This window comes from Hemicordylus capensis, chromosome 7 (assembly GCF_027244095.1).
Source record: "Hemicordylus capensis ecotype Gifberg chromosome 7, rHemCap1.1.pri, whole genome shotgun sequence".
NCBI lineage: Eukaryota > Metazoa > Chordata > Lepidosauria > Squamata > Cordylidae > Hemicordylus > Hemicordylus capensis.
In genome coordinates this window covers 31313938-31338610 of record NC_069663.1, presented here as the reverse complement: position 1 = coordinate 31338610, position 24673 = coordinate 31313938, and the positions used below count along the sequence as shown (strand labels likewise).

At 56.9% G+C, this 24673-nt stretch overlaps 1 protein-coding gene across 8 annotated transcripts; it reads left to right on the top strand.

Annotated features, from left to right (window-relative positions):
* The first annotated feature begins 851 nt into the window (after positions 1–851).
* On the top strand, positions 852–23871 carry INPP5B (inositol polyphosphate-5-phosphatase B). 8 transcript variants are annotated; one of them, XM_053268629.1, is made up of 22 exons: positions 852–1040; positions 1243–1322; positions 4111–4208; positions 5107–5136; positions 6399–6512; positions 10950–11049; positions 11794–11964; positions 12236–12337; positions 12594–12708; positions 13475–13591; positions 14240–14427; positions 15646–15757; positions 17379–17488; positions 18259–18394; positions 18860–18970; positions 19334–19496; positions 20615–20850; positions 20976–21092; positions 21798–21882; positions 22416–22543; positions 22845–22956; positions 23298–23871. In XM_053268629.1, the coding sequence occupies exons 1-22, from the start codon at positions 984–986 to the stop codon at positions 23420–23422; spliced, it is 2607 nt and encodes an 868-aa protein (XP_053124604.1). In that variant the 5' UTR covers positions 852–983; the 3' UTR covers positions 23423–23871. The 8 variants fall into 8 exon arrangements, 5 of the variants coding, with proteins under 5 accessions (XP_053124604.1, XP_053124607.1, XP_053124609.1 ...); XR_008310905.1 differs by lacking the exon at positions 23298–23871 and having other exon boundaries at positions 22412–22543; XM_053268632.1 differs by lacking the exon at positions 6399–6512.
* The last annotated feature ends 802 nt before the right edge of the window (positions 23872–24673 follow it).

Below are 24673 nucleotides of genomic sequence, written 5' to 3'. Positions count from 1 at the left end.
GGCTGCTGCCCAAGCCTGCTCTTTCTTCGCGGGGACGGGCGGGCGGGCGGCGGGCGGGTTGGGGCTCTCTGTACTCCCCGCCGGCTGGAAGGACCCTGCGCAACACGCCCGCCTTCCTGGTGGGCACCTCCCAGGCCCGGCGGAGGCGACACCGTGAGGGGAACGACTAGGGCGGCTTGCGAGGGAGCCCCTGCTCGGCCTGGCCCGCCGCAGGCAAGGCGTGTGGCTCCGTGTCCTGCGAAGGAGAGCCGCCCCACCGCGCTCTGGAGACGGAGACGGCGGCTGTCGTCCAGGGCAGCCCCCCTCGCGGCGCAATGGAGGCTTAAGGAGCTCGGCGGCGGCGGCGGCGGCGGCAACTTCCCCAAAGCAAAGGAGGAGCCCGGAGGCGGCCCCCGCAAGGAGGCCAGCCCTGGCCGTCGGGCGCCTCCGCCTTTTCTGGCGCGGAGCGCCGAGGGCCTGGCCGGACTGTGCTCGGCCCCAGGCCTCGGAGGCCCAGCGAGCCGCCCAGCCTCCCTCCTGCAGCTCCTTGCCGGTGTTTGCCCACCGCCGCGGGCAAGCGAAGCGTGCGGGCGGGGTTCCTGCTCCCGCTGCAGCAGCATCTGGAGGACGCTCTCCTCGCCCTGCAGCCCGGCGGCGTCTCAGGCTCTGCCCTTGCGCAGCAGCCGCCGCCCGTCGGGCGAGAAGACCCGGGCGGCTGAGACTCGCTTGCTGTACCCGCGGCGGCGGCAGGCAGGCAGGCGCTAGAAGAGACCGCCTCGCTTCAGGCTGCTGCGGGGTAGAGGGCAGCCGCCGCCGCCGCCGCCGCCTTGCTGCACGCCCCTCCCTGAGCAAGCTCCCTCCCTGGCTGCTGCCACTGGAACCCCGCCCGCGCAGCAGCAGCAAGGGGGACCCGCGCGGCGAGGGCTGCTGCTGCTTCCTCGGGCAGCAGCTCTGTCTGGAGGTGAGCTCCTCTCCTCCTGCTCTCTGCCCCGCCCCCAGCCAGGATGGACCAGTCGGTCGCTATCCAGGAGACGCTCTCTGCGGGCGAGACGTGCCTTGCCGTATCCTTCAGGAAAGGGCGCGACGGACCGGGTGGTGCGCCAGCAGCCAGGAGGGCTGGCAGCCTCCGGCAGGCTGAGCTCGCTCTGGAGGCGACGCAGGCAAGGGGATGGGGCTCCCGCGGGAGTCGGGGAAGGGAAGGAGGGGCCTGCCCCGGCTCCCGCGGCTTCAGTTCACCGGCCCTTCCTTGACCACCCGGAGCAGGCTGTGCAGGGAATCCTGGCAGGGGCGGCGAGCGTGGAGAGCCGGTTGCTGGGCCTGGTGGAGAGCCATGGGAAAGCCATGTAAGTGACCGCCTGGGGCTGCCGGGTGGTCCCGCAGCATTTGGGGGTGGGGTGGCCACAGACAGTGTAATGATGAGATGACTTCCCACTGCCACTAGCTCTGTCTCCCATGAGTGATGATGGGACCAGAGCAGGCCACGGAGAGGCAGTTTGGGAACCCCAGGTGGACCTGGGGATAAGTAGGCCTGGGGAAATGGGGGGAAATGGAAGAGGACTAGCCGGGAGAGAGAGAGAAAGTTGCAGAGGGAACAGGAAGCAGAAAAAATGCATCCCAGGCCTGGGTCAGAACCGGCTCAGCAGGACCCAACTGCCATTGACCTCGGGAAGAAATTGTCCTTCTGGGGTGGTGGAATTAAACCAGGCTGGCCTTGAGATCTGGCTCTCCTTGGCAGGGGAAGGCCTATGTCTTGGGTACAGATGTCTCTGGTTACACAGGAGGTTCCAGTCATGCCTTGGGCACAGCTCAAAAGCTGACCCCACTGAAATCTTGGCAGGTGCTGGGTTCATCATTTGTTCATGGATCTAGGTCATTACCAGTGTTTAAAGCCACAAGGCATATGTGGAGAACTTTGGGTTCTAGACATGGTTTCACTCCTTCCCCGTATGAAAAGCTTACATCGTGGGAGAATCCCTGTTTGATGACTGCCCGTACATTTTTCTATTGGGCTAACTGGGCCTCCCACAACATCATTACACTAGATCAATTGATCTCTTCTGAAACTGTTTTTGATACTTTGAGAGCCGAGTTTGATTTATCTTTAAATGCTTGCTGGCAGTTTATTCAGCTAAAACATTTACTATCATGGCTTTTTGGTCCTGATGCAATTGCATCCTCTGAAATTCCATTTCTATTATTATTAGACCTGGAATATCTCTTGGATGCATCTAAGACTGTAACCTTGCTTCATCAGAAGCTTAAAAGATAAGATTGATATTGATTATATCAAAATCTTTGGAACAATGATCTTGAAAATCCTATCTTATTAAATCAATGGTGGGTTGCTTTGAAGACAGTGAAACATGCCTCTTTGGATCTCAAAATATTTATTTATTTATTTATTTATTTGAGAGATTTAATATATCACCCAATCCACAGACTCAGGATGGTGCACAAAAAAGAGCAGCATCCGAGATTTAAGTGGGGGTGGGGTGGGGGATGAATAAACACATGAAACAAAACAAAACAAAAAATGTAAAGGGCAAGTGCCTGGCAGAAAAGAAATGTCTTCAATAAGGTTTTGAAGGCTGAAAGGGAGGAGGCAGGCCGAATCTGGGTGGGGGAAGAGAATTCCAAAGTGAAGGGGCAAAATGAGGCTAATACAGCAGAAACATTTATTCCATGTTTAAAAGACACCACAGAGAATGTTTAACAAGGGATGGTCGCAGACTTCTAGATGTTGGAAGTGTTAACTCTATGAGGGTACACTTAGGCAGATGGTTTGGTCCTGTCCAGTTATTGCACCATTTGGGCTTGAAATCCATAAGGTGGTTAACATGACATTGCAGCAATCACTGCCTGTCAAGGATGTCCATGTTTGGTTGGGGTACATCCCCAGCATATGGAATCTAGCAATGACATCAAGAGTTGTGGATTCTTCATGCTTGGGGGGTGGGGCGGCCACGGTTGCCAAAGGCATTAAAATACAGCACTGGAAGGACAAATTTACTCCTGAACTGCAACTTTGGATAACTGACATGTGCTCCTTGTCTACATTTGAACTGTTCCCCCTCCCTCGCCCACTGATGGAAAGGTAAAGAAGATGAGTTTTCAGCTATTTGGTCGGATTTTAATGAATTGTTTATGCTTTGGAAACAGAAGATAAATATATCCTTAGAAGAAGGGGTGGGCGTTTTTGTTTACCCTTTCTTCCCTTTCCCTAAGTAGGTTATATTATGTCAATGTTATGCTTAAGGGTTTCTTTTTCTTTTCCAGTTATATTAACACACACAGTTGTTATCCTTGATTATGTTATATGCATTGTTTCAATCTTATTGAAATAAAAAGGGATGGCGGATGACGGGGGAGGGAGCTGCTTTATCCTGAGTCAGACCCTTAGTCCACCTAGCTCAGTACTGTCTACACTGATTGGCAGCAGCTCTCCAGGGTTTCAACTGGATTTCCCCGGCCTTACCTGAATTGCACCTGGGAACTTCTGCATGCCAAGCAGGCGTTCTGCCATTGAGCTGGGGGCCTTCTGCTTCTATGTCTGGCAGCAGCTGCTCCTGCAGCACAAAAGAGGGTCAGGATGAGTAATGCTGCTCTAGAGAGGCTGGCACTGTGGCCCCCCCAGATCTGGTAAGAAAGCGAGACTCGGTGTCCCTCCACTCAGGAGTTGCCCACATGGTCCCAAAGGCGGAGGGCTGCCTTTTGGATGTGCAATCTTCCATCTTTGGTGCATGGCAGTGCCAGCGTCCATCGTGCAGTAGCAGCTCATCCTAGTGAGCATGTGTGTGTGTGTGTGTGTGTGTGTGTGTGTGTGTGTGTGTGTGTTTGTGTTTGTGCCAGAGGAGGCAGCTTGGGTGACTCCACTCTCTCCCACCCCACTCAAGAACCATGCTGCCTTCAGACTGGCCATTTGTCAGGTTAACCACACCACTCTCCCTGGTAAATGGCCAGCCTGCAGGCAGTGCACGAGAGAGAGGAGCAAGCCGAGCTGCCTCCTTGGGGTGAGCTGCTACTGCCACAGTGCTGAGCAGTGGCCGGCAGACAGGAACATGCTCTTGGCTGGGGTGGCCTGCAAGGGGGTGCTGACGGTGGCTGGCTCTCCTCCCTGCTCTGTGCCTGCAGGATCTGTCTGTACACACACCGGCGAATGGCCATCACCGCGGAGGATGTGTGTCTGGAGAGGGTCCTGCTCATTCAGGAAGGCTTTGCCGTGGAAGAAGGTAATGCCTTCTCTCCTCCTCCCCCCTCATTGGCTCTGGCCTATTCCGGAGAGTTTCTGTATTCCTCTGGCGGGAACCGCTTCTGCCCTCTGTTGGTTTGGGTCTTTGAGATAATCCCATGTGAAGCATACAGGAGACACAGCGATCAAAAGGGCAAGGAGACAGATGTGGCCCTTGCCCGTTTCCTATCTGGAGATGCCAGGGAGGGAACTTGGGACCTTCTGCATGATGGGAATATCTTACATTGCTGGGATCTGCTTCAACCTGGGACTATGGATGTGCACGTTCAGCGGTCTTTTTATGGTCTGCCGAACCAGTTTGGAGACCTGACGTTTGGCTGGTGCGGGGTGTGTGTGTGTGACCTTTTAAGGAGCAGGGCAGGTGTCCATCAACACCCCTCCCCCCAGCATTTTCCCTGCATGTCATGTTTGCACACTGGCCACTTCTGTATGCCGGTGAACGGGGCTACAAGGAGCTATGCAGCAGACCCACAGAACTAGTTTTGCAGACAGCACCAGTGGAGAAACGTGGCGGGGATGGGCGGGTACCCGGGTACCCGCCCTGCTCCTTAAAGGTAACCCCTCCCGCTGCTGAACTGGCCAAACACCAGTTCATGCACATCTCTGCCTGGGGCCTTCTGCATGAGGGGGATATCTGACAGTGCCCACACATGGAGTCTCCCCTGCAAATGTGAACCAGGGTGGACCCTGCTTAGCAAAGAGAGCACTTCATGCCTGCTGCCAGAAGACCTCCAGCTCTCCTCCTCCTCTCCCTTTCCCCTGCCCTAGGATAATACATTGTCATGTAGCCATGTCTTTGGAGCAGCTGAGTGACTCAGGGCATTTCTACCAGTCTACAGCCGGGGCAGCTAATGGTGCTTCTCCTTCTCTCTTGACAGCTCCCCTAGAGAGTGGCCTGCATATTCTAGGTAGGTATCTCACCTGCTGCTGTGGCCCCGGGAAAGGAGGCTTCCGAGAAAGCACAGAGCTGCCCACCTCTTTGCAGCGGGGCTTATGAGCATGATGTGGTCCTTCTGCACAGGAGCCAAAGTTTGCAGCCCATAAAGCCAAGCGGCAGGGTCTGGATAACAGCTCAGGCCAAGCATGCAGCTCTGCACGTGGGCATCATTTCCTCCACTTCCACTTGCTGTGGGGAGGGACAAAAGGGGCTCTGCCACCCGTGAAGCCTGGAAGCCCCCCTCAGCTTGGCTCTGAGCCCTGAGCCCTCCCCAGTGTCTGACTTCCACATCTTCAAGCTTCCATCTCTGGCCATGAGGGCTAGAGTCTTGCTTTTTGAACCATTAAAAGCAAGTTCCCCAAATTTTACAGAGGGTACCAAATACCATGCCTGCTGCTGTCAGGAGCGGCTCGTCCTAATGTGCCAGGCGGTCACCAAAGGAGGTGCAGCTGGCTCTCTTTCCAGAGAGGAAGCTGCGCCTCTCTCCCCTTCCTGCCCTATGCGCCTGCAGGCTGGCTATTCATCAGGCAGGGCTGCCCAATTACTATTGTTTCCATGTAAAATGGTTACTTTTTCATTAAGTGAGAATACAGACTGTGGTTCCAGATGCTTAATATATTTAAATTTTGGATTAAAACTAATATAGATAAAGGTATAAAACATATATCTGTTCTTCGTGGGCAGGCTCTGTTTGTTCACCAGTATACTGGGAAGACCCTACAAGGTTTTTGAATAGTCACAGCAGCTCTGCCTGACCAATGGCCAGCCTGCAGGCAGTGTGGCTCTAATTAATGCTGGAGTGAGTGGGGCGGGATGCAGGAGAGCAAGAAAGGGAGCTCTGGGAAGCAGAGGCAGCTGGGCCTCCCTTGCCCCCCCCCCCTGCCCTTAGGATGAGCTGCTCCTGGCTGCCATGTATGCCCAGAACACACATAGCCCTGACTAACCTGCCCGAGTGCTGCCAGGAGCTTTGGGGCAGCTTTAGTGTGCCATTGCGGCCAGCGAAGTGGGTCATTGTGGCCTGCAGTGGGCACTTCAGGGGGTGCTTCTGCTGAACTTCCACCCACTCAGGTCCACCCATAAGGCCGGGGCTCCCAACATCCCGGCCAGATGTTAATAACGATAAGTTGGGGCTGGGGATGATGGGAGTCGTAGTGGTCCAGCCACATCTGGAGCAGGGCCAGCGGTTGGGAGCCCCCAAGGCGAATGCTGCCCTCTTGCGCCCTTCATGTGCAGGCTCGGATCTCACTGTCCGGATCACCTCCAGGGATGCAGACCTGCTGGTGCAGCTGCCATTTGGCTCACAGACACAGAGGTTCCTGCGGGAGGTCAGGGAGCGCTGCAGCCCAGGTAAGGCGGCGGCTCATTGCAGGTGGCAGCCTTGAGGCTCGGCCCATGTGGGAGCTCCAGCCTGCCTGGATGCAAATGCTTTCAGATGTGGAAAGCCCAGCAGACGGGATCTGGTCTCGGTGTCTGACCTGACAGTGAAGAAAACTGGGCTCGGAGGCACGCCAGGCTTTCCTGCTGACTAGACCAGGGGAGTCCAACTGCAGCCCTCCTGCAGATGTGGGCCTACAACTCCCCTTATCCCCGGCTACTGGCCACGGCCACTGAGGGGGGTGGGAGTTGCAGGCCAGCAACAGCTCAGGGGCTGCCGTTGGACACGCCCCCCCCGACACAGGCAGTCGAAGGGCACGCCAGGTCCCGGGAGAGCAAGGTGGGCTCTGAGGTCCAGCCCTGGGCTTGCTCGGTCCAGGCTGGGAAAGGGATGCAGTCCCGTGCAGGAAGGACTCTGCTGGGAGCCCCTGTGTGGCTAGTGACGGGAAGAAGAGGCCCCTAGCAGCAGCCTGCTCTCTTGCTGCTTCCCAGGAGGGCCTGCGGAGCTTCCGGGTCCTGCTCTTACCAGGCCTGGCTCGCCTAGGCAAGGCTGTCCCGGCTGCCGTTCCAGGGTCTCTGAAACACACACCTACATCTTGCCTGTCTCCGAAGCCTTGGGGAGGCAGCCTGCAAGGGCTGCACAGCAGGGCCTGGCCCACTGCGGAATTGCTCTGGTGGGGAAGGAGGCCAGAGAGGCTTGGGCGTCCTTTGGAGAGAGGCTGCTGCCCCCACCCCGTCTTCAAAGTGTCCTAATCCTGGAAGGACACTGGCTCTTCTGCAGCTTCTCATCCAGGTGGACAGAGATGGTTTGCTATCCTTTGCCTGCCTCTCCTGCCTGCAATTCTGGGTCTCTTTTTGTTGCTCATCTTTCCTGTCAAGTGCCACCTGAATCCAGAATGCTGTATACTGGAGGATCTATAAGCCAGCCAGGTAGGAACCAAAGATAACAAAGATGCAGAAGGACACCTTTGGCCTTCAGGCTCCCCCGCCTCCTGCCCCTTTGGCTTGGGCCTTCCTCTTCGGACGCCTGCAAGGTGCCACCTGCCTCTTATCTGGCCTCATTCCCCACCAAAGAGCAGCCTCAGTGTCTTTGGTCCCTTTGCTTTGCTCATTCTCACCGTTGCCCCTCTTGGCCAGCAGACGTTGGATTGCAAGTTCCTGGGGCAGTGACGGCACCATAAAGAAAAATGAGGTGGGGCCGTGCGGGGCACAGGAGCGGCGCGTCCTAACGCGCGGGGGTGGGGGCGGGGGCGCCAAGGTAGGCACAGCTGCCTCTCCTTCGCGGAGCTCCATGTGCGCGCCGCGCTACCTGCAGGCTGGCCATTCGTCAGGTAGAGCTGGCAAGTGGCCAGCCTGCAGGCAGCTGTGCCTCTTGGGTGCCCTCCGCTCTGAGCGTGACACATGAGCTGCCTGCGGGAGCCGGTGCCTGGCCGGAGCTCCTGCAGGTGGGAAGTCAGGAAGAAGCCTCTCCTCCTCCGGGCTCTGATTGGCTGGCGGGACAGGTTGACCATGGGGAAGGAGCGCGGGGCGCTGATTGGCTGCCAAGCAGGGGAGGGAGGGGTGGTGGGCGGTGAAGCCCTCGGGGGGTTGGCGCGGGGCGTGGCCTGCCTGGGCGGGATACTGTCCGGCTCCCTTGCCGCCCGCTGCCCGGCCCGGCCCTGGTCGGGGGTCTGGCTGGCGATGTGTGCGTCTCGGCTGCTCCGCGCAGGTAGGGGGAGGGCCGGACGGGCGGGCTACCTGGTCAGCCAACAGCGAGCCTCCCGCCACCCCCAAGAGCGGGCTTCACGTGGCCTACCTCGCAGGGCTGTCGGAGGGAGAGGCGGCGAGGCTCGGCGTGGTGCGCTTTCTAGGGGGGCTGCCTTGGCGCAGCATCCGCGGTGCCCTTGGAGCTGGTGGCGAGGCCGAAACCCTCCTGCGGGCACACGAGCCGAGCCCCCCGCCACGGCCTGGGGGGTCTGTACCCCTTGGCGTTGCCTCCCGGCCTCTGCTGCGGCAGGGATGCTCCTCCCGGTGCCCCACCTGGACGGGTCTCCATGGCAGGTGCCTGCGGGCGGGCGGGCGGGAGGAGGTGGCTCCAACTACACGCTCGTCGCAGCGCGGAATAGTACCGTCCGCCTGACCACCACTTTGTGCACCAGCTGCGGGGCGGCTCCTGGGCTGAGGGCGGGCGCTTGGCAGGTTGTCCTGCTGCAGGTGCGCCGGGGAGCAGCAGCGCTGGAAGTGGTTCTCTGGCCGGGGGCCGCGAAGGCTTGGATGGGCAGGAAATCCTTTGCGTTGCTTTTCATCAGACTCCACCCAGAGGAGTTTGTGGCTCTTGTCGGCATCGGCTTCGCTGGGGAGCAGCCGCTGTTCCTTCTAGGGACATGAAATGGTCGGCCGCCTTGGCTGTCTGTATCCGCGCTCTGCGCCTTTGGAGCTTCTCTGCTGAGCCTGTTGATTCTCTTCCTGAAGAACGTTCCTTGTGCGTTTCGGAGCGGCCTTCTGGGGGCTCGGATACTTGGCTTTCGAGGGAGGGGCGGATTACTGGCTCTCTTGTCTAAAGTTGCCATTTCAAGGCTGTTCTGTGGCAGGGATGGAAGTAAGCGGTCAGTTCCAAGAACTGCTGATATGCTGCCTTCTCTGGTGGGATAGCTGCTATTAGCCAGTATCTGTGATATCTGCCTGGTGGCTGGTCCTAGCGAGCCAGAGCATGCAGGCTGGCCATTCGTCAGGTAGAGCTGTGCAGTTAAACATGCATCTCTACCTGATGAATGGCCATCCCAGTCTGCAAGCAGCATGGAGCAGCAGGAGAAAAAGGAACAAATCGAGCTGTTGCTGGGAAGCAGAGGCAGCTGCACCTCTTTTGGCGCCCAGCCCCCCCCCCCCCGAACTCTTTAAGAGGAGCCACTGCTGAATATGATAAATAAATATCACCATCTGCCGTGCAGTGTGCCTGCTTATCAAGAGACTAAGAATGTCATGCATAGGAACATAGGAAGCTGCCATATACTGAGTCAGACCTTTGGTCCATCTAGCTCAGTATTGTCTACACAGACTGGCAGCGGCTTCTCCAAGGTTGCAGGCAGGAGTCTCTCTCAGCCCTCTCTTGGAGATGCTGCCAGGGAGGGAATCAGGGACCTTTCTGCAGGGTTGCCTGGGCTGCTGAGACAGCTTTCATACCGGGGTGGCTGCATTTCTATCCCAAGGAGCTGAGCTGGAACAAATAGGCCGGTGCGAGTGCTCTGACCTGACCTGGCTTGCAGAAGTTTGGATACTCTTGACAGTGAAGAACACAGACAACATTCCAAATTGTGGATGATGATGATGATGATTACTGGGAGGAGAAGAGGAGCTTAGGCTGAAAAGTCCTAAGTTTTGCAAAGTATTAAATATATTGCCATCTAAGTTTTGAATTTTTTTTTTAAAACTCTAGATTTCAAAATTGAAATATTATTGGAGTCCAAGTTTCTCTGAACCTAGGATTTATATGCAGCTTTCCTTCTGTTCTCCTTGGCAACAGAGGGTTGCAGGCCAGGTGGGAAAATCCCTTGCGATTCTGGGAGGGTGAGCCTTGACGTTGGACTCTTGTGTGTTAAAAATATGCGCTTGACCGGTAGGGATGTCAGCATTTTCTGTCGACCTGATTGTAGGCAGGGCGAGTGGGAAGCCAGAGGCCTGGACCCAGAGGCTTGCCCTTCTTCAGTCCAGCACCCTTGTCTTTTAATAGTACCACAGGCCTCTTGAGCTGCGAAATCCACTTAGCTAAAGTCTTGCTGGTGGCTGCTCAGGCAGGCTCTCCCCAGCACGCTGCCATTTCCCAGGTGCCTGGGTATTTTTCGGCCGCCTTCCCCTTCTTGTGGCTTGCACAGTTGCCCCTTGTGCTCTGTCCTGCATCCCACAGCAATGTAACATAAGTGGCTGCTGACATGTAATGTGCAGGGCCTCCTAACGTCCCTGCGAGGCGAGCTAACGGAGTCAATTTACAGGTCAGAAACCGAGGGCCGGAGAAAGGGCCATGCAGTGAGTCTGTGGCGGAGTGGGGCAGACGTGGACTTGGGCAGTGCCATGAGCCACAGCAGATGCCTTCCTTGCCCCCGGAAAGGGATCTGCAAACGGCCCTCTTGGGGCTTGCTGCCTCTCCTCTTGTGGTGCCCCCCCGTACCCCCGTGACTCTGATCTGGGTCAAAAGGCAGCTTTCCTTGAAGTTCTCCCCCTTGCTTGCCTGCCTCTCTTCCCCAGCGGGCCTTGGCTGCCATCCCTGGGAATGGAGAAGCGTGTTTTTTGCAGAGCTCTGGCGGCCTGGCCCTCCCCTCAGGAATGGAGCAGGCCAAGATAAGGAGCAGCCTTCCCTGGGAAAGCGCTTGGCCGGCTGAGGTCTCCCGAGGGAGGCACGGTTGGAAAAACCATCCTGGCTTCCCCTTTTGCCCTCAGGAGTTGCCGGGGCTGAGGATGCCAAGCTGAAGGAGAAGCTGCCACCTGTCCCGAGTCAAGTGCGGAGCCCAGGCAGCGCTGACAAGGCCACTGCCCCCAGGTACAGCATGTGTCAAATGAGGAAGAGCACGCCTCTGGCTGTGCGAGAGAGCAGGAGCGGCTGTCCTAACAGGTGGTGGTGGTGGTGGTGGGGTGGCAGCAAAGCGGGCACAGCTGCCTCTCCTTCCTGAAGCCCCGTTTGCATTTCTCTCCCCCATGGTTAACTGCACAGCTCTACCTGACGAATGGGCAGCCTGCTCTCGTTAACGCTGGGGTGGGGCGGGAGAGAGAGGACCAAATGGAGCTCTGGCAGGCAGAGGCAGCTGTGCTTCCTTGGGCACCCTCCCAGCTCCTTAGGCCCAGGAGCGCTTGCTAGAGTGTCTCTCTCTCTCCGCTGACAAACCACAGCCCACTTCTGGAGTTAGGGGACTGGGTCAGAGGGTGGCCGCGGGCTCCGCTCCTCTCTTCAGAAATTAAGCGGCTGGGGCTTGACCACATGCCCCTGGACCCGCTCTCTCCCAGACTTGCAAGGGAGGTGACTGTGTATGGCCAAGGAGACCAGCGCTCCGATCTCTTGCTGAGTGTGACCGGTCATGGCCAGCTTCCCATCCACAGACCTGCGGGGGAAGGACCAAGGGGACGTGGCTTTGTGCTCCGGTGGCACACCACGCATGCCACACCTCCACTAGCCTTAGCCACATGGCCAGCCTGGCTTGCGGGCTGCCTGCCCTGCTGCTTGCCCCCGGCAGCGGCTGGCACCTGCCCGTGCTGCCCCTCTCCCTCTGCCCCCCTTGCTCACGCCCAGGTCAAGCAAACCCCGGAACGAGGTCACCAGCGAGATGGTCCGCTCCTCCAGCGTGCTGGTGTCGGACAAGGCGCAGGGCCTGCCCATGCAGACCTTTGGGCTGAGAGAGACCATGATCCGGTCCAACCTTCTGCAGAAGGAGGATTCGTACACGCACCTCCAGAGCTTCAGGTAACCGCCCCTGAGCAGGCGGTGGGAGGGAGGCAATTCGTGGGAGGGGTTCCGCAAGGCGGAGTGCCTCTTCTAGGCGCATGCAAGCAGCTTCCCTCTCTCTTGGCAGTAGCAAGCGGCCACCTGCCTCCCGGAGTTGCGAGGAGAGCTGAGGCAGGGAGTGGAGAGCACGGGGGCCCTGTGGGAGGGGCCCCTTAAGAGTCTCTTGTGGGTCCACCTGCTGCTTGGCTAGGCTGGTGAGACCTGGAGCAGCCCTTGTGGGTGTTTGCAGGTTTTTTGTGGGGACCTACAACGTGAACGGCCAGCCCCCCCGGGAGAACCTCCAGCCCTGGCTGAGTCAAGATATGGAGCCTCCGGATGTCTACTGTGTGGGGTATGTAGGCCAGGCTTGGCTGCTCCCTACCCTGCTCGGGTGTGTTTTGGGGACTGGGCCCAAGGGTTTCGAGGCCAAAATGGGCTGCTCCTCTTGTGGAGACGGGTGTGCTTGCCCTGGGGGGAGCCACAGCTCACTCGACTTCTGGGTGGAGCTGGGTCACGTGAGAGCTTTCTGGACAGCTCTTCCAGATCGTAGCCCTAACCATGTTAGGGATGCAGCGGGAAATGCTCACGGCTTCCTCTCCTGGACACAGCTTCCAAGAGCTTGACTTGAGCAAAGAGGCCTTTTTCTTCAACGACACGCCCAGAGAAGAGGAGTGGTTTAAAGCTGTGACGGAGAGCCTTCACCCAGAGGCCAAATACGCCAAGGTGAGGTGGACTCTTGGCCCAGGCCGTGGTTTCTGAGGTGTCCATGGTCCCTGGGTCCATCTAGTACAGCGTTGCCTACACTGACTGGCAGCAGCTCTCCAAGGTTTCTGTCAGGAATCCCTCTCAGCCCTACCTGGAGATGCTGCCAGCAACCAGTTTCTTCCTGTGGTTCCTCTGCACCCCATAAAGTTGAACCTGTTCATTCCATACAGAAGGCAAGAGGAAAGTGGCACTTCTGGGGTGTGTGTACATGCTTTGTTGCACAGGAGGTTAAGGGAGCGGACAAACTGCATCTCCATCTCAGTCCACAGAAGAGAGCTATGCCCCCTCTTCTGAGGCTCTAGGGAAAGGGGCTTCCTGCAGTGATGTCAGGGGATGCCAGTGTTTTCTCTACCCCACCCATCCCACAGACACACTCCCGGGCAGCAGTGAGGGGTGCCTGAGGCTTTTCTGCCCCCTTGTTTCTCTGCCCCAGCTCAGAGTTGGGCTGCACAGTCTCTGGGCTCACTTTGCCACCAGTTGGCATTGTGTTGCCCGGACCGTTTAATCCAGGGGTTCCCAACCAGACGTTGCTAGACTACAGCTCCCATCATCCTCAGATACAGTTTATTATGGTGGGGGATGGTGGGAGTTGTAGTCCAGCAACGTCTGGAGGACCGCGGGTGGGGAACCCCTGGCTTAACAGGTCCTGGCGTCCCTTGGGGAGGTGCGTAGTGAGCACACCTTCCCCCACCTCCTCCTCTTCAGTCTCTCTCCCATTTCATAGGTGAAGATGGTGCGGCTGGTTGGGATCCTGCTGCTGCTGTACGTGCGGACGGAGCTTGCTATGAACATCGCGGAGGTGGAGGCTGAGACCGTTGGCACAGGCATCATGGGGAGGATGGTGGGTGCTGCCGGCAGGGGGGCCAAGCTGGGCTGGCCTTGGGTATAGGGGTGCTCCATCCCCTGGTCCAGCAAGGCTGAAGGCAAGAGCCTGAGGGCGGGGGGGGGGACAGGATCCTCCCTTGACCTCCTCAGAGGGCAACTGCAGACTTTGGTTGCACAAGGTCTGTTGGCTTTCGGGAGGGGAGGCTCTTATCAGGGCCGAGATCTTGGCTGGGATGTGTGCCATCTCCGCTGAGTTGAGAGTCCAGGTGGGCAGATCTGCTCTTAATCTGTTCCCAGAGGCTTTGCTGCAGTCCAGTGGGGCAGCCCCACGCTGGGACGCGGGGAGCCATGCAGGCTCACATGCCCCCCCTTGCTTGAGCCTGATGAGGCTGGTTGGAGACGCCTTCCTAAGGAAACCGCAGCAGTCCACCTGGGCTGTTGGCAGGCCTCACGATGCTGTTGCCCACGTTGAACCTTGCAGGAGATGGGCGCAGACTCCTCGGCAGTAGGAGCTCTGGGCCGCCTCCGGCCTGTGCTGGGTCCCTCCTTGCCCCTTCCTGAGGTGCCTGACCTGGTGGCTTGCGGCTCCTGGCCTCTTGACCCAGACTGCCTGCCTCCCTCCAGCCCGGGGTGCAGGGAACGATCGCCCCGTCTCTCGCTTCAGGGCAACAAGGGCGGAGTGGCCATCCGCTTCAAGTTCCACAACACCACCATCTGCGTGGTGAACGCCCACCTGGCAGCCCACACCGAGGAGTACGAGCGGCGGAACCAGGACTTCCGAGACATCTGTGCCCGCATGCAGTTCTGCCAGCTAGAGCCCAGCCCCCAGCCCCTCTCCATAAGCAGACACAAGTGAGTGGGCCGAGGGGAGGGGCCCCGTGGGATGGAAGGGGGTCGCTTGATCTGAGAAGGTGGTTCTTCCTCCTTGGCTCCCCCTGCCCCTCCCTCCGCTCTGGCTGGTTGGCTCTGAGCTAGAGGGCCACACAGCAGAGGCCTCGGCAGAGCGGCTTTTTGTGTTTCACGCAAAGCAGCGGGGGCAGTGGCAGCTACGGCCTTCTTCCCCTTCCAGCCGCCTTCCCCATTTGACGTGCCCTCCTCCGAGCTGCTTTTTCACCTGCGCGGAGTTTCTCTCTCCACCCCCACCCCCTCCCCGGAGGAAAAGCAACTGGGGGGGGGAGGCACCCGTTCCTGCCCTGCTCCTCTGCATGGGTGTCCACAGACCACATGACTCGTTGTGGGGGGGCAGGCCAAGGTTGCAATCCTATGCCCACTTACCTGGGAGGGAGCCACTGAATTCAATGGGCCTGGCTCAGTCTGGGGCAGGAGAGTTGTCATGTCTTGCGTCCCCTCCAGAGGCCCAAGGTGGGAGTCTCCCACGGCTGCCTCTCGCTCCCTTATAAAAGGCAACCATGGGGCAGGGGCGGCTCTTGTATGTCTCTGCCATGACATGTTCACTTGGTTCTTATCGGTAGCCATTCGTTTTAAAGTGCCCAGAATGCACACCTTTTTAAGCAGGCTTTTTAATGCTCCATTTATGGTTATATCTGGTAGGTTCTTTAGTTTTTAGTTTCTTTAACTCTCAGTTTTTAGCTTTTACAATGTTTTTTTTTAAATTCGAACTTTTTACTAATGGTGGTTTTTAACCTGACTTTTACTCAATTTGGTTGATTTTATTACTTTTATTGTATATTGTACCTGTTTTATTGTTGTGAGCTGCCCTGAGCAGTAGTGACCTGGAGGGGCGGGGTATAAATATTTTAAATCAATCAATCAAATGACGATGTGTGGTCCTCTGTCTCGTGGCTGCACAGGAATAGCTGAGGTGGGGGCAGCAAGTCCCAGGGGGTGAGGTTGAAGATTGCCCTGAATCTGTCACCCTGCAGGTGTGTTGGGGGGGGCGGGGGGGAGGAAGTTGCTCTCTTCTGACTGTGGGGGTGGAAAGGGGCTGCTCCCTCTCCGCCTGCTGGGTGGTGCTGACTGCTGAGCACTTGGGCTTGTGTGGCTGGCTGGCTTCAGAGCCGAGATGGAGAGTGGCTGGCTGGCTTGAGCACCTCTGTCCGTTCTCTGCAGTGTCGTCTTGTGGTTGGGAGACTTGAACTATCGGTTGGAGGAGCAGGATGTGGAGCAAGTGAAGAAGCTGGTTGAGGCACGTGACTTCCAGGCCCTTTTCCAGCGCGATCAGGTGGGTCAGGGAGCTCTCCCTGGGCGAACGGCATCCAGGCACAGCAGCTGCTGCTGCTTTCCTTCCCCCTTGAAAGGCTGCTGCTCCTCCTCTGCAGCAGAAGTCATTGGTGGGGGGAGGCAGGGGCTTTCTTGCTGCTGCTCCCTTGAAGGGGGTGAGTGACTGGACAACCTCTGCCCCCTCAAGGTCTCCTGACGTGTTGCCCTGCAGTTCAGTTAAGACTGAAATAGATAATTAAGCACATCTGCAAAATCCCCCCAAATGTCAAACTCTAAAACATTGAAGGGTTTTTGTTTTTGTTTTAAAAAGAAAAGTTAACAGTGGTGGTGGGGGGGCAGAGAAGATGAACCTTAAATGATGTTGTGTTCAGGTTGCCCAGATCTAGTTTTATCTCGTCCAGTTCAGTACATTCCAAGGCTCTCCAGCTCCACTGGCCAACTTGCCTGTGGCAAATGCTGTTTCCTTCCCTGAGTGTTCTCTGAAATTCCAAGAAGTTGCATGGGAAGGAAGAAGTCTCTCCCTTGCCTTCTCGAGGAGTCCTTCCATTTAGTGGCAGCACCTAACTTTTAACAAGCAAGTGCCGAGGAACAGCAAGGCCGAACCCCAGGGAAATCTGCATGTGAATTCAGTCCTTGCCTGAGAGGGCTGTCAGATGAGGTTTGCGTGATAAGCTTTAGTCGTGGTGGGGTGATAAGGCAGCAAGCAACCAAAAAGGCCTAACCATCTGTGTTAATGGTTGCTTGCTTGGGGGATGAGCTATAGCCACGCTACGTGTGTGAGAGAGGGAAATCGTCAGATTTCTAGGAGGAGGAGCTGGGTGTGGGTGGAGGAGTCAAGTTCCAGTTCAAAGTCTATTTCAGTCTATGACCAGCACAACAGGGTGGAAGAGTCGTGTTGGGCACGATCCTCCCCTTTCCTTTCTCGTCATGGGGCTTTGCTGCTGACTTGAGGCCCAGAGAAGAGGCAACCTCCTGCCAATGCGTTGTTCTTGCTCTCCCAGCACAGGGCATGTCCAACCCTTTTCTATTTGAAAGCGGCTCCAGACCGAGGCTTGGGGAAGGTGGGGAGGAGGACAAACTGACAATGAACCAGGACTTCTGTGCTGGACTCTTAGCACCGCCTTTGAGGTGGTAATCCTAAGCGCTCACTTCTTACTACTTAGAAGTAAGATCTGCTGAGATTGTGTCAGGATTGGGGGATCAAGCTCTGCTGTAGTTGTGTGGACCTGTGTAAGCTGCACATTATTTGCCCTGAAACCTTTAATTACTGAAAAAGGCATAATTGGGGCTTCTGAAGTCAATGCCATTTGGGAGGAAACAAATATTTTTGCAAGCAAAACTGAGTTGGAAGAACCTGCTTGAATTCTCACCTCTCCATCTTGTAACCATAATCAACAGTTGCCTTTTGAGGAGAGGCGGAAGGGAAGTCATGTGTGTCTTTGGCTTGCTGGTATTCCACTTATCAAATGGGGATACGGCTGCGGTGAAGCACAGAGAAGGCGGCAGGCAGGCAGGAAAACACAGACTCAAGAGTGTGAGGGAGAGCGTTGGGCTTGAGCCTGGTGGTGGCTTGCTTCAGTCGGGGGGTCTCTTAACCTCCCCTTTGCTCTCTCTCATCCCAGCTGAAGATCCAGATGGAGGCAAAGGCAGTCTTTGGAGGCTTTACAGAGGGGGAGATCTCCTTCCAGCCAACTTACAAGTACAATGCAGGCTCTGACGACTGGGACACCAGGTAGGCCAGCTCTGTGTGATGTGGCAGCCACCTGGGAGGATTTCTCCCCTTCCCACAGGGAAAGAAGCAGGAGGATATTCACGGTTTCGGAGCTGGTTTGGTTTCTACCCAAGGGAAGGGAGCTTAAAACAAGTTTGCCATCTTAATTTTGGGAGCATGCCATACCTGTTAGGGCTTGCGCTGTCACCTCCTGAGGGCAGGATCTGTGCCTAAAAATGTAAAGTTAAGCTCTCAGCGTTTCTGAAGGGTGTCTTGGCACAGGCATGGCACCAAAGAACACCAGTTCCAGGTAAGAAGAAGCCTGCTTCTTTTGTGGCCAGGGGCAGAAACCAGAGTGTGCGTCTCTTCAGGTCTGCCGTGTCCCTGGGCAACTGAGAACCATGTGAGAAGAGTTCTCCACGTGCAGGGAGAGGAGTCCGTCCTGGGAGCCCCCTCCTGCCATTGGAAGTGTTCAGCCCCGACAGCTTCTCTGCCTTGGTGGGATCCAGGGCGCTCCTGCCCCCGAACCCCTCTGCTGTCCCCTTTCTGACTGAGGGAAGAGCCAGATGGGGGCCCAACAGGGGGGCTGCATTGCTCGGCAGCTGCTGAGGGCCCACGGCGGTTCCCAGAGGTCACCTGGGCGTCCACAGCCTTGTGTGGTGGCCGAGTCGTCATCTTGGGGCCCCAGAGGACAGTCCCTAGAGCGCCCCGGAACATGTCTTGGCTGGGAGCTGCTGCTGCTGCTTCACGTCCAGCTCCGATGCAGGCTGGTCCTTCCTCTTCCCTTGTAGCGAGAAGTGCCGCACCCCAGCTTGGTGTGATCGGATCCTCTGGAAAGGAAGGAACGTCTCTCAGCTGAGCTACCGAAGCCACATGGCCCTGAAGAGCAGTGACCACAAGCCAGTCAGTGCTCTCTTCGATGTTGGGGTAGGCATCCCCTCATCCCAGTAGGGTTGAACTGGGGGGCATGGAGAGCAGGGCCTGGAACGGGCGCCTCCATGTCTCTTCCTCCTCCTGCGCGCCTGCTTGCCTGCTCGCTCCACTTGCAGCTCCAAGCTTGGCCAGCCCCCCAGGACAGGCATCCTTGCACAGATATCTGTGGGTTAGTCCTGGGGACTGCAAAACAGGGGCTTCCCTTGGGTCATATTTTCTGCTGCCAGTTGGGTTTGCACAGCTCCCCGGGCCTCAGAGATTCTGTCCGCCGTGGGATGCACTGCTGCTGCCCTGGCTCATGTGGAGCGTTGCATGCCAGCCTTGGGATGGGGTTGGTGGGTGGGTGGCACGGCAGGCTGGGTGCATCTGGCAGGCTGCCTGGACGACTCCCCAGCAGGGCTAAGGAGGCCTGTTGGTGATGCTGACGCTGCTGCTGCTGCTGTTGCGTGTCCCTTGCAGGTGAAGGTGGTGGACGAGGAGCTCTACCGCAAGGCGTTCGAGGAAACTGTGCGCTGCTTGGATAAGCTGGAGAATGCCAGCATCCCCTCGGTGACTCTTTCCAAGAGGGAGGTAGGAGTGGCTTCTCGGGAAGTGTTGAGGGGCTTCCTCCCAGAAGAAGAGGACCCTGTGGAAACACTCTGGAGAGAGCCTCCCAAGGGTGCTGCAGTTCAGGGCCACTTAGGGGGCTGGGGGAGGCCGGTTTCATCTGTGATCTGGGCCGCTTAATCACAGTTTTAAGTCAGCAGCTCTTGGCCCCAAGAGGCGGGGGTGGGGGTGGGGCTTGGCTTGGGCTAAGCATCTGGGCTGCCTGGTGCCCTGTTGCTGGTTTTGGCTTCCAGAGAGGGCGACAGCAGGGCAGTCAGCTAGAAGAGAGCCAGGCTGCTGACAGAGAGCCAGACAGATAGGCTCTGCAACGTGTTCCTTTCCGCCCAGTTCCTTTTCAAGGATGTCAAGTACATGCAGTACCAGGTGGAGTCTTTCATCATCCACAATGGACCAGTCCCTTGCCAGTTTGAGTTCATCAACAAGCCGGATGAAGACACCTACTGCAAGCCATGGCTGACTGCAAATCCCAGCAAGGGCTTCCTCTTGGCAGGTGACTTGGTTGTGAGGCTGTTTGTTCCATTCTGAGAGTTGTGGTGGTGAAGCTGCTCCTGCTGGGACCGAGTGAATCTGTTGCCGGGGATAGGGGCAGAGGTTGGGGAGGTACAGAAGAGTCACCCCCGTGTGCTGGGCATCTGTCGTTGTCGGCTCACAGCCATCTCTTGGTCTTGCATTCCCACAGTCACACATGGGGAAATTAGCTCAGAAAGGACAGTTTCACGTCAGATTTAATTTGCGCAAAGTTGTGGACCCAGGAAATGACAGGACTGAGGCAAGATCTAAGATTCAAAATCAAAAGAGAGTATTTATTGTAGGGAGGGCTATAGGGGAAAGAAACGTGTGGCTAAAGCAGTATTCTCATCGGCTGGTATAGTGATGCAATACACATGAAGGATCTGTGACAGCACTTTATTCTTTATTGCGTAAAAATAAAACATAAGTAAAACTACAACAGAGAACAAACGTTTCGCTGTTTACATCGAAATGTTTTATCTCTGTTGTAGTTTTACTTGCGTCTTAATTTTATGCAATAAAGTAGGTCTGGAGAGAAGTAATGTTACTATCAAGAATACATTTACCTGCAATGAGGTAAAGAGGAGAGCTGGTCTTGTGGCAGCAAGCATGATGGCCGCTAGCTTGGATGGCTTTAAATGGGGCTTGGACAGATCCATCAGTGGCTACTAGTGGCTATATAGACCACCTCCAGCCTCAGAGGCAGGATGCCTCTGAATACCAGTTGCAGGAGAGAGCGAGCAAGAGAGAGGGTGTCCCCTCAGGCATCTGTTGGGCCACAGTGTGAAACAGGATGCTGGACTAGACAGGCCTTGGTGGGCTTGATCCAGCAGGGCTGTTCTTATGTCACACTGTTAAAAAAAAAAAAGCGGAAAGTAGGTGCCATTCATTCCACTTTAGAGTGATGGGTTTGTTCCAGAAAGTCACAGCTGGAGGGTTGGATGACTGTCTGTCTTAGGGAGTCCTGCAGGGGTTCCACCCGGTCTCCCCTCATTCTCTCCTCCGCTTCGCAACATGTGCAGGAGGCCACGGCATGAGTTCACATAGGCTTTTCCACTGGGTGTCGACATAATGCATTATTCTTCCTTCTTCCTGAAGACTCTGAGGTGACGGTTGAGTTGGAACTGTTTGTGAACAAGTCGATGGCCACCCGCTTGAACTCGGGAGAAGACACCCTGGAAGACATCCTGGTGCTGCATCTTGATCGGGGCAAGGATTACTTCCTGTCTGTGTCTGGGAACTACCTGCCCAGCTGCTTCGGATCCCCCTTGCAGACCCTCTGTTACATGAGGGATCCCATCCAGGAGATGTTGCCAGAGACCATCAGGGAGCTGGTGGGTTCTGGCTGTCGTTCAAATGGCTTCCCTTTACTCTGCCTGTGCGGGGTTGGCGGGGAGGGAGGAACAGTGGGTTGCAACGGAGCAGGTCCACTGAAGGTGCACGTGCTGCTCCCTTTCAGACCTTGATGCCGTTGTCCTCTGCAGAAGAGGACGCCTTCCGGGCTGAGGAGCCCTTGCATGTTCCCAAGGAGCTGTGGATGATGGTGGACCATCTCTACCACAATGCTTGCCAGCAGGTGAGGATACAGCTGCGGCTGAGCCACTTTTCTGAGTGCCTGGTCTAGTCGTGGCTAGATGGCTTTGGCAAAGCGCCCCTTTCAACGGGGGTTGGTGTTGAGCTCTGAAGCCCAAGGGCAGGTTTCGTTTCGGAGGGAGCGTCACGGGAGTTGGGTGTTCTGCGGTGCTGGCCATGCCAAGGGTACTGGCAACACCCGTCCTGATCAGGAGTGGCTTGTCCTAATGAGCCTGGGTGGGGGGTGCCCAAGGAGGCCTCTCCTTCCCCAGCTCTGTTTGCTCCTCTCTATCTCGCCCCAAACTGCCTGCAGGCTGGCCATTTGGTTAACCATGCAGCTCTACCTGACGAATAGCCAGCCTGCAGGCAGCACAGCTTTCATTAATGCTGGGGCCGGGCAGGAGAAAAGGGGGGAGCAAACAGAGCCCCAGAAAGAAGATGCAGCTGTGCCTCCTTTGGCGTGCACACACACGCACCTTGGCTGCTAGTTTACTAGTTAGGATGAACAGCTCACGGTCCTGATCCTGTTGGCATGTCCATGCTTCAGAGCTGCTGCTTGGTCTGGACTGGGTTTTCTTGTGCGAGGTATCCCGCCTGCCGGGGGGGCTGACAGCAGATCTGGAGAAATAAAACTTTCCTTTCCTTTCCCCCCCCCTCTCCACCACAACCCCTGCTATGATGCTGTTCGTCTGGATTCCTCTCATTGTAGGAGGACCTGTTCCAGCAGCCTGGTCTGAGGTCAGAGTTTGAAGAGATCCGTGACTGCCTAGACACGGGCATGCTGGACACACTCAGTATCCTTTTGAGGAGGGGCAGCTCTGCTGTGCTTCTCTCTGGACCAGAAATGTCCCCCCTGCTCCCTGTTCCCCACACCCTGCTGAATACACCTGAAAGGGACACTCTGCTTTCCCCCAGCCCCACATCTGCTCTGGCCATGTGGCAAGTCCATACACTCTCTGCTGTCTGGTGGGGAACTTGCTGCAACCTTTACAAGAGTTTCTTTGGAGGAGGAGGAGGAGTTCCGGAGAGGTCTCTGATCATGATGATAGGTCTGTAGTGATCAGCCTGCTTGTGCAAGAGGGTGTGTGTGTGTGTGTGTGTGTGCACGCACGCGCGCGCAGTGCAGCAGCATTGGGGGAGCTGCCTCTCCAGCCTCCCTGGTTCAGCCGCCTCTCTCCAATGCAATCAGCTGTGAGCAGAGTGGATTCCAAACTGCTCTCTTCCTTGAGACACTTGCAGCAACCTCCAGGTTGAACCAGGAGATCACTCTTTCCTTGGATTCAGTGCCGCACTTGCCACCGGCTTTTCTTTGACCCCAGCTGGCCAGATGGCAGCAACCACTCTGTGGCTGAAGCTCTGCTGCTCTTCCTGGAGAGCCTTCCCGAGCCAGTCGTCTGCTACGAGCTGTACAGAAGCAGCCTGGAGAGTGCCGACAGCTACGTGCTGAGCAGTCAGGTGAGGCAGCCTCCGGGGAGGGGCCAGCATCCCCAGTTGCCCCACGGGGTCATGCAGTGGTCTGCGCAGCTCAGCCTGGGGCCAGTGTTCCCTCTACCAGGGATTCCCAGGTGTTGTGGACTACAGCTCCCATAATCCCCTGCTGCACTGGCTTTTGCTTGGGGATTTGGGGAGTTGTAGTCAACAACCGGGAATCCCTGGTAGAGGGAAGGAACACTGCCTGGGACCTGCGTGCCTGCGACACGTTGCCCCGCCTGGGAGCTGGTGTGCAAGAACAGCGGCGCAATCCGTTTCCTCCCAGGTTGTTTCCACGCTGCCCAAGTGCCATAAAAACGTCTTCAGTTACTTGATGGCTTTTCTGCGGGAGTTGCTGCAGCACTCTGGGAAAAACCACTTGGATGCCAAGATCCTGGGTAAGGAGGCCTGAAGCACCTGGCCTGGGGTGGAGCGATCCAGAGGTGGGTGAGCGGATTCCACCCTGCATGGAGTATTGTGCTGCTCTGACTGGTTTGCTGGTTCTAATGCTCCGATGTGCATCGTAGCTAAGGGGCAGGTTTGCAGCTTCCTGGGCCCTAGAACAGCTCGCTGACCGGCTGAGCCAGGAGGTGGTGAACTGCTCACTCAGCGCTGGGGGCACCGGAGCATTCTGGCCCGCATGCCAAGGGGTGCCAGCTGCTTGCTTTGGGCTGGCAGCAGAGGCAGGGGCTGAGTGCGACCCCTTTGCGCAACGGGCTAACTGGTGTTCCTTATGCAGCCAGCGTATTTGGAGGCTTGCTGCTCCGCCCGCCTCCCGGCCACCCCAGCGCAGGCATTGCCGAGAAGCAGAAGGCTCAGCAGTTCATCCAGCAGTTCCTCTTGCCGGGAGGCAGCACGCCGTGAGGGCAAGAAAGGACTGTGCATCTAATTGTCTGTATTGGTTACGAAGCTGCCTTGAACTGCATCAGGCCATGAGCCCATCTAGCTCAGGACACTGGCTGGCAGCAGCAGCTCCTCTGCGGGTTCTCCTGTGGGGTCTTTCCCAGCCCTGGGCCTTGAGCAGGCCAAGCAGATTCTCAGCCGTTGAGCTGCAGCCCCTCCTAAAGCCACCCCGTGTGTAGGCACAGACAAGCAGAAACTTCCATTCCAGAATACCTTGGGTATTGGCAGCAGCACCCTAAAGGTTATTTCTATACATGTCACGGGTTTTAGTGGCGCGTGTGCTCTTGACTCCCCCGCCCCCAGCCAGATCTTGAACTTTGTGATAGAGCTGTCTGCATGTCATTAAATTGGTCACTTTTTATAATGAAAAAAGGATATAGATTTAATATAATTAAACATTTTTAAAGGTAGTTCTGTTCTGTGTCGTCCTCTCCGTTAAGCAGCCGTTGTCGCTAGAGCAATCTCGAATGCTGCGGCGTGAGCACGAAAAGAGGATTCCCCACACGGGTTGTGAGTCCGCCCCATGGGCCCTGGCCGCCTCGCTGGGGGTGTTTTGATCTGAAAGAGTGCACAACAGGAAGCCGCGACCCAGGCATCGCACCGCCCTGGCACTCGCTCTCCAAGGCAGTCCAGGCAGGGAGCACACACTGCGCGCCAGCTGTGCCTCGGGTGGCTGGTCGGAGGTTTCACTGCCCCCCAGTCCTCCCGCCGCATGTCACATGACGCGTTTGGGCAGAGCGACAGCTGAGAGTGTTCCAAGTGGAGGGGCCCTCTGGGTCTCTGAATGCAGCCCCACTGCCTGCAGCAGGGCCTTCCCCTACTGGCAAGTCTGGGCTCCTCCTGGGCTGAGCCAACCCTCTAGGCCAGGGGTTCTCAGACTTGGGTCCCCAGATATTGCTGGACTACAACTCCCAGCAGCCAGTGGGGCCAGGCATGATGGGAGTGGTAGTCCAGTGCCAGCTGGGGACTAGAGTTGGAGAACAGCTGCTCTGGGCTGTGGGAAACAGCGTCGCTGCAACGCCATCTGTCTTCCTGAGTGTAGGTCAGTCTCTCTACTCATCCTAGGCGGCCTCTCACTGGTGCATTCGATGGTCCTGCTAGAATCCTGCTCTCTGTGGATGGAAACAGAGGCCCGGGAAGATCAGCCACCTGTCTGTGCGCAAACGCTTCTGCTGGGGGGCAGGATGGCGGCCGCTGTCCTTCCTAGGAACC

Coding starts and splice junctions, on each gene's coding strand:
- INPP5B (XM_053268629.1), top strand. CDS start 984: ATGGACCAGTCGGTCGCTATCCAGGAGACGCTCTCTGCGGGCGAGACG. Junction 18,395..18,859: donor GTGCTCTCTTCGATGTTGGG/GTAGGCATCCCC, acceptor TGTCCCTTGCAG/GTGAAGGTGGTGGACGAGGA. Junction 19,497..20,614: donor CAAGGGCTTCCTCTTGGCAG/GTGACTTGGTTG, acceptor TTCTTCCTGAAG/ACTCTGAGGTGACGGTTGAG.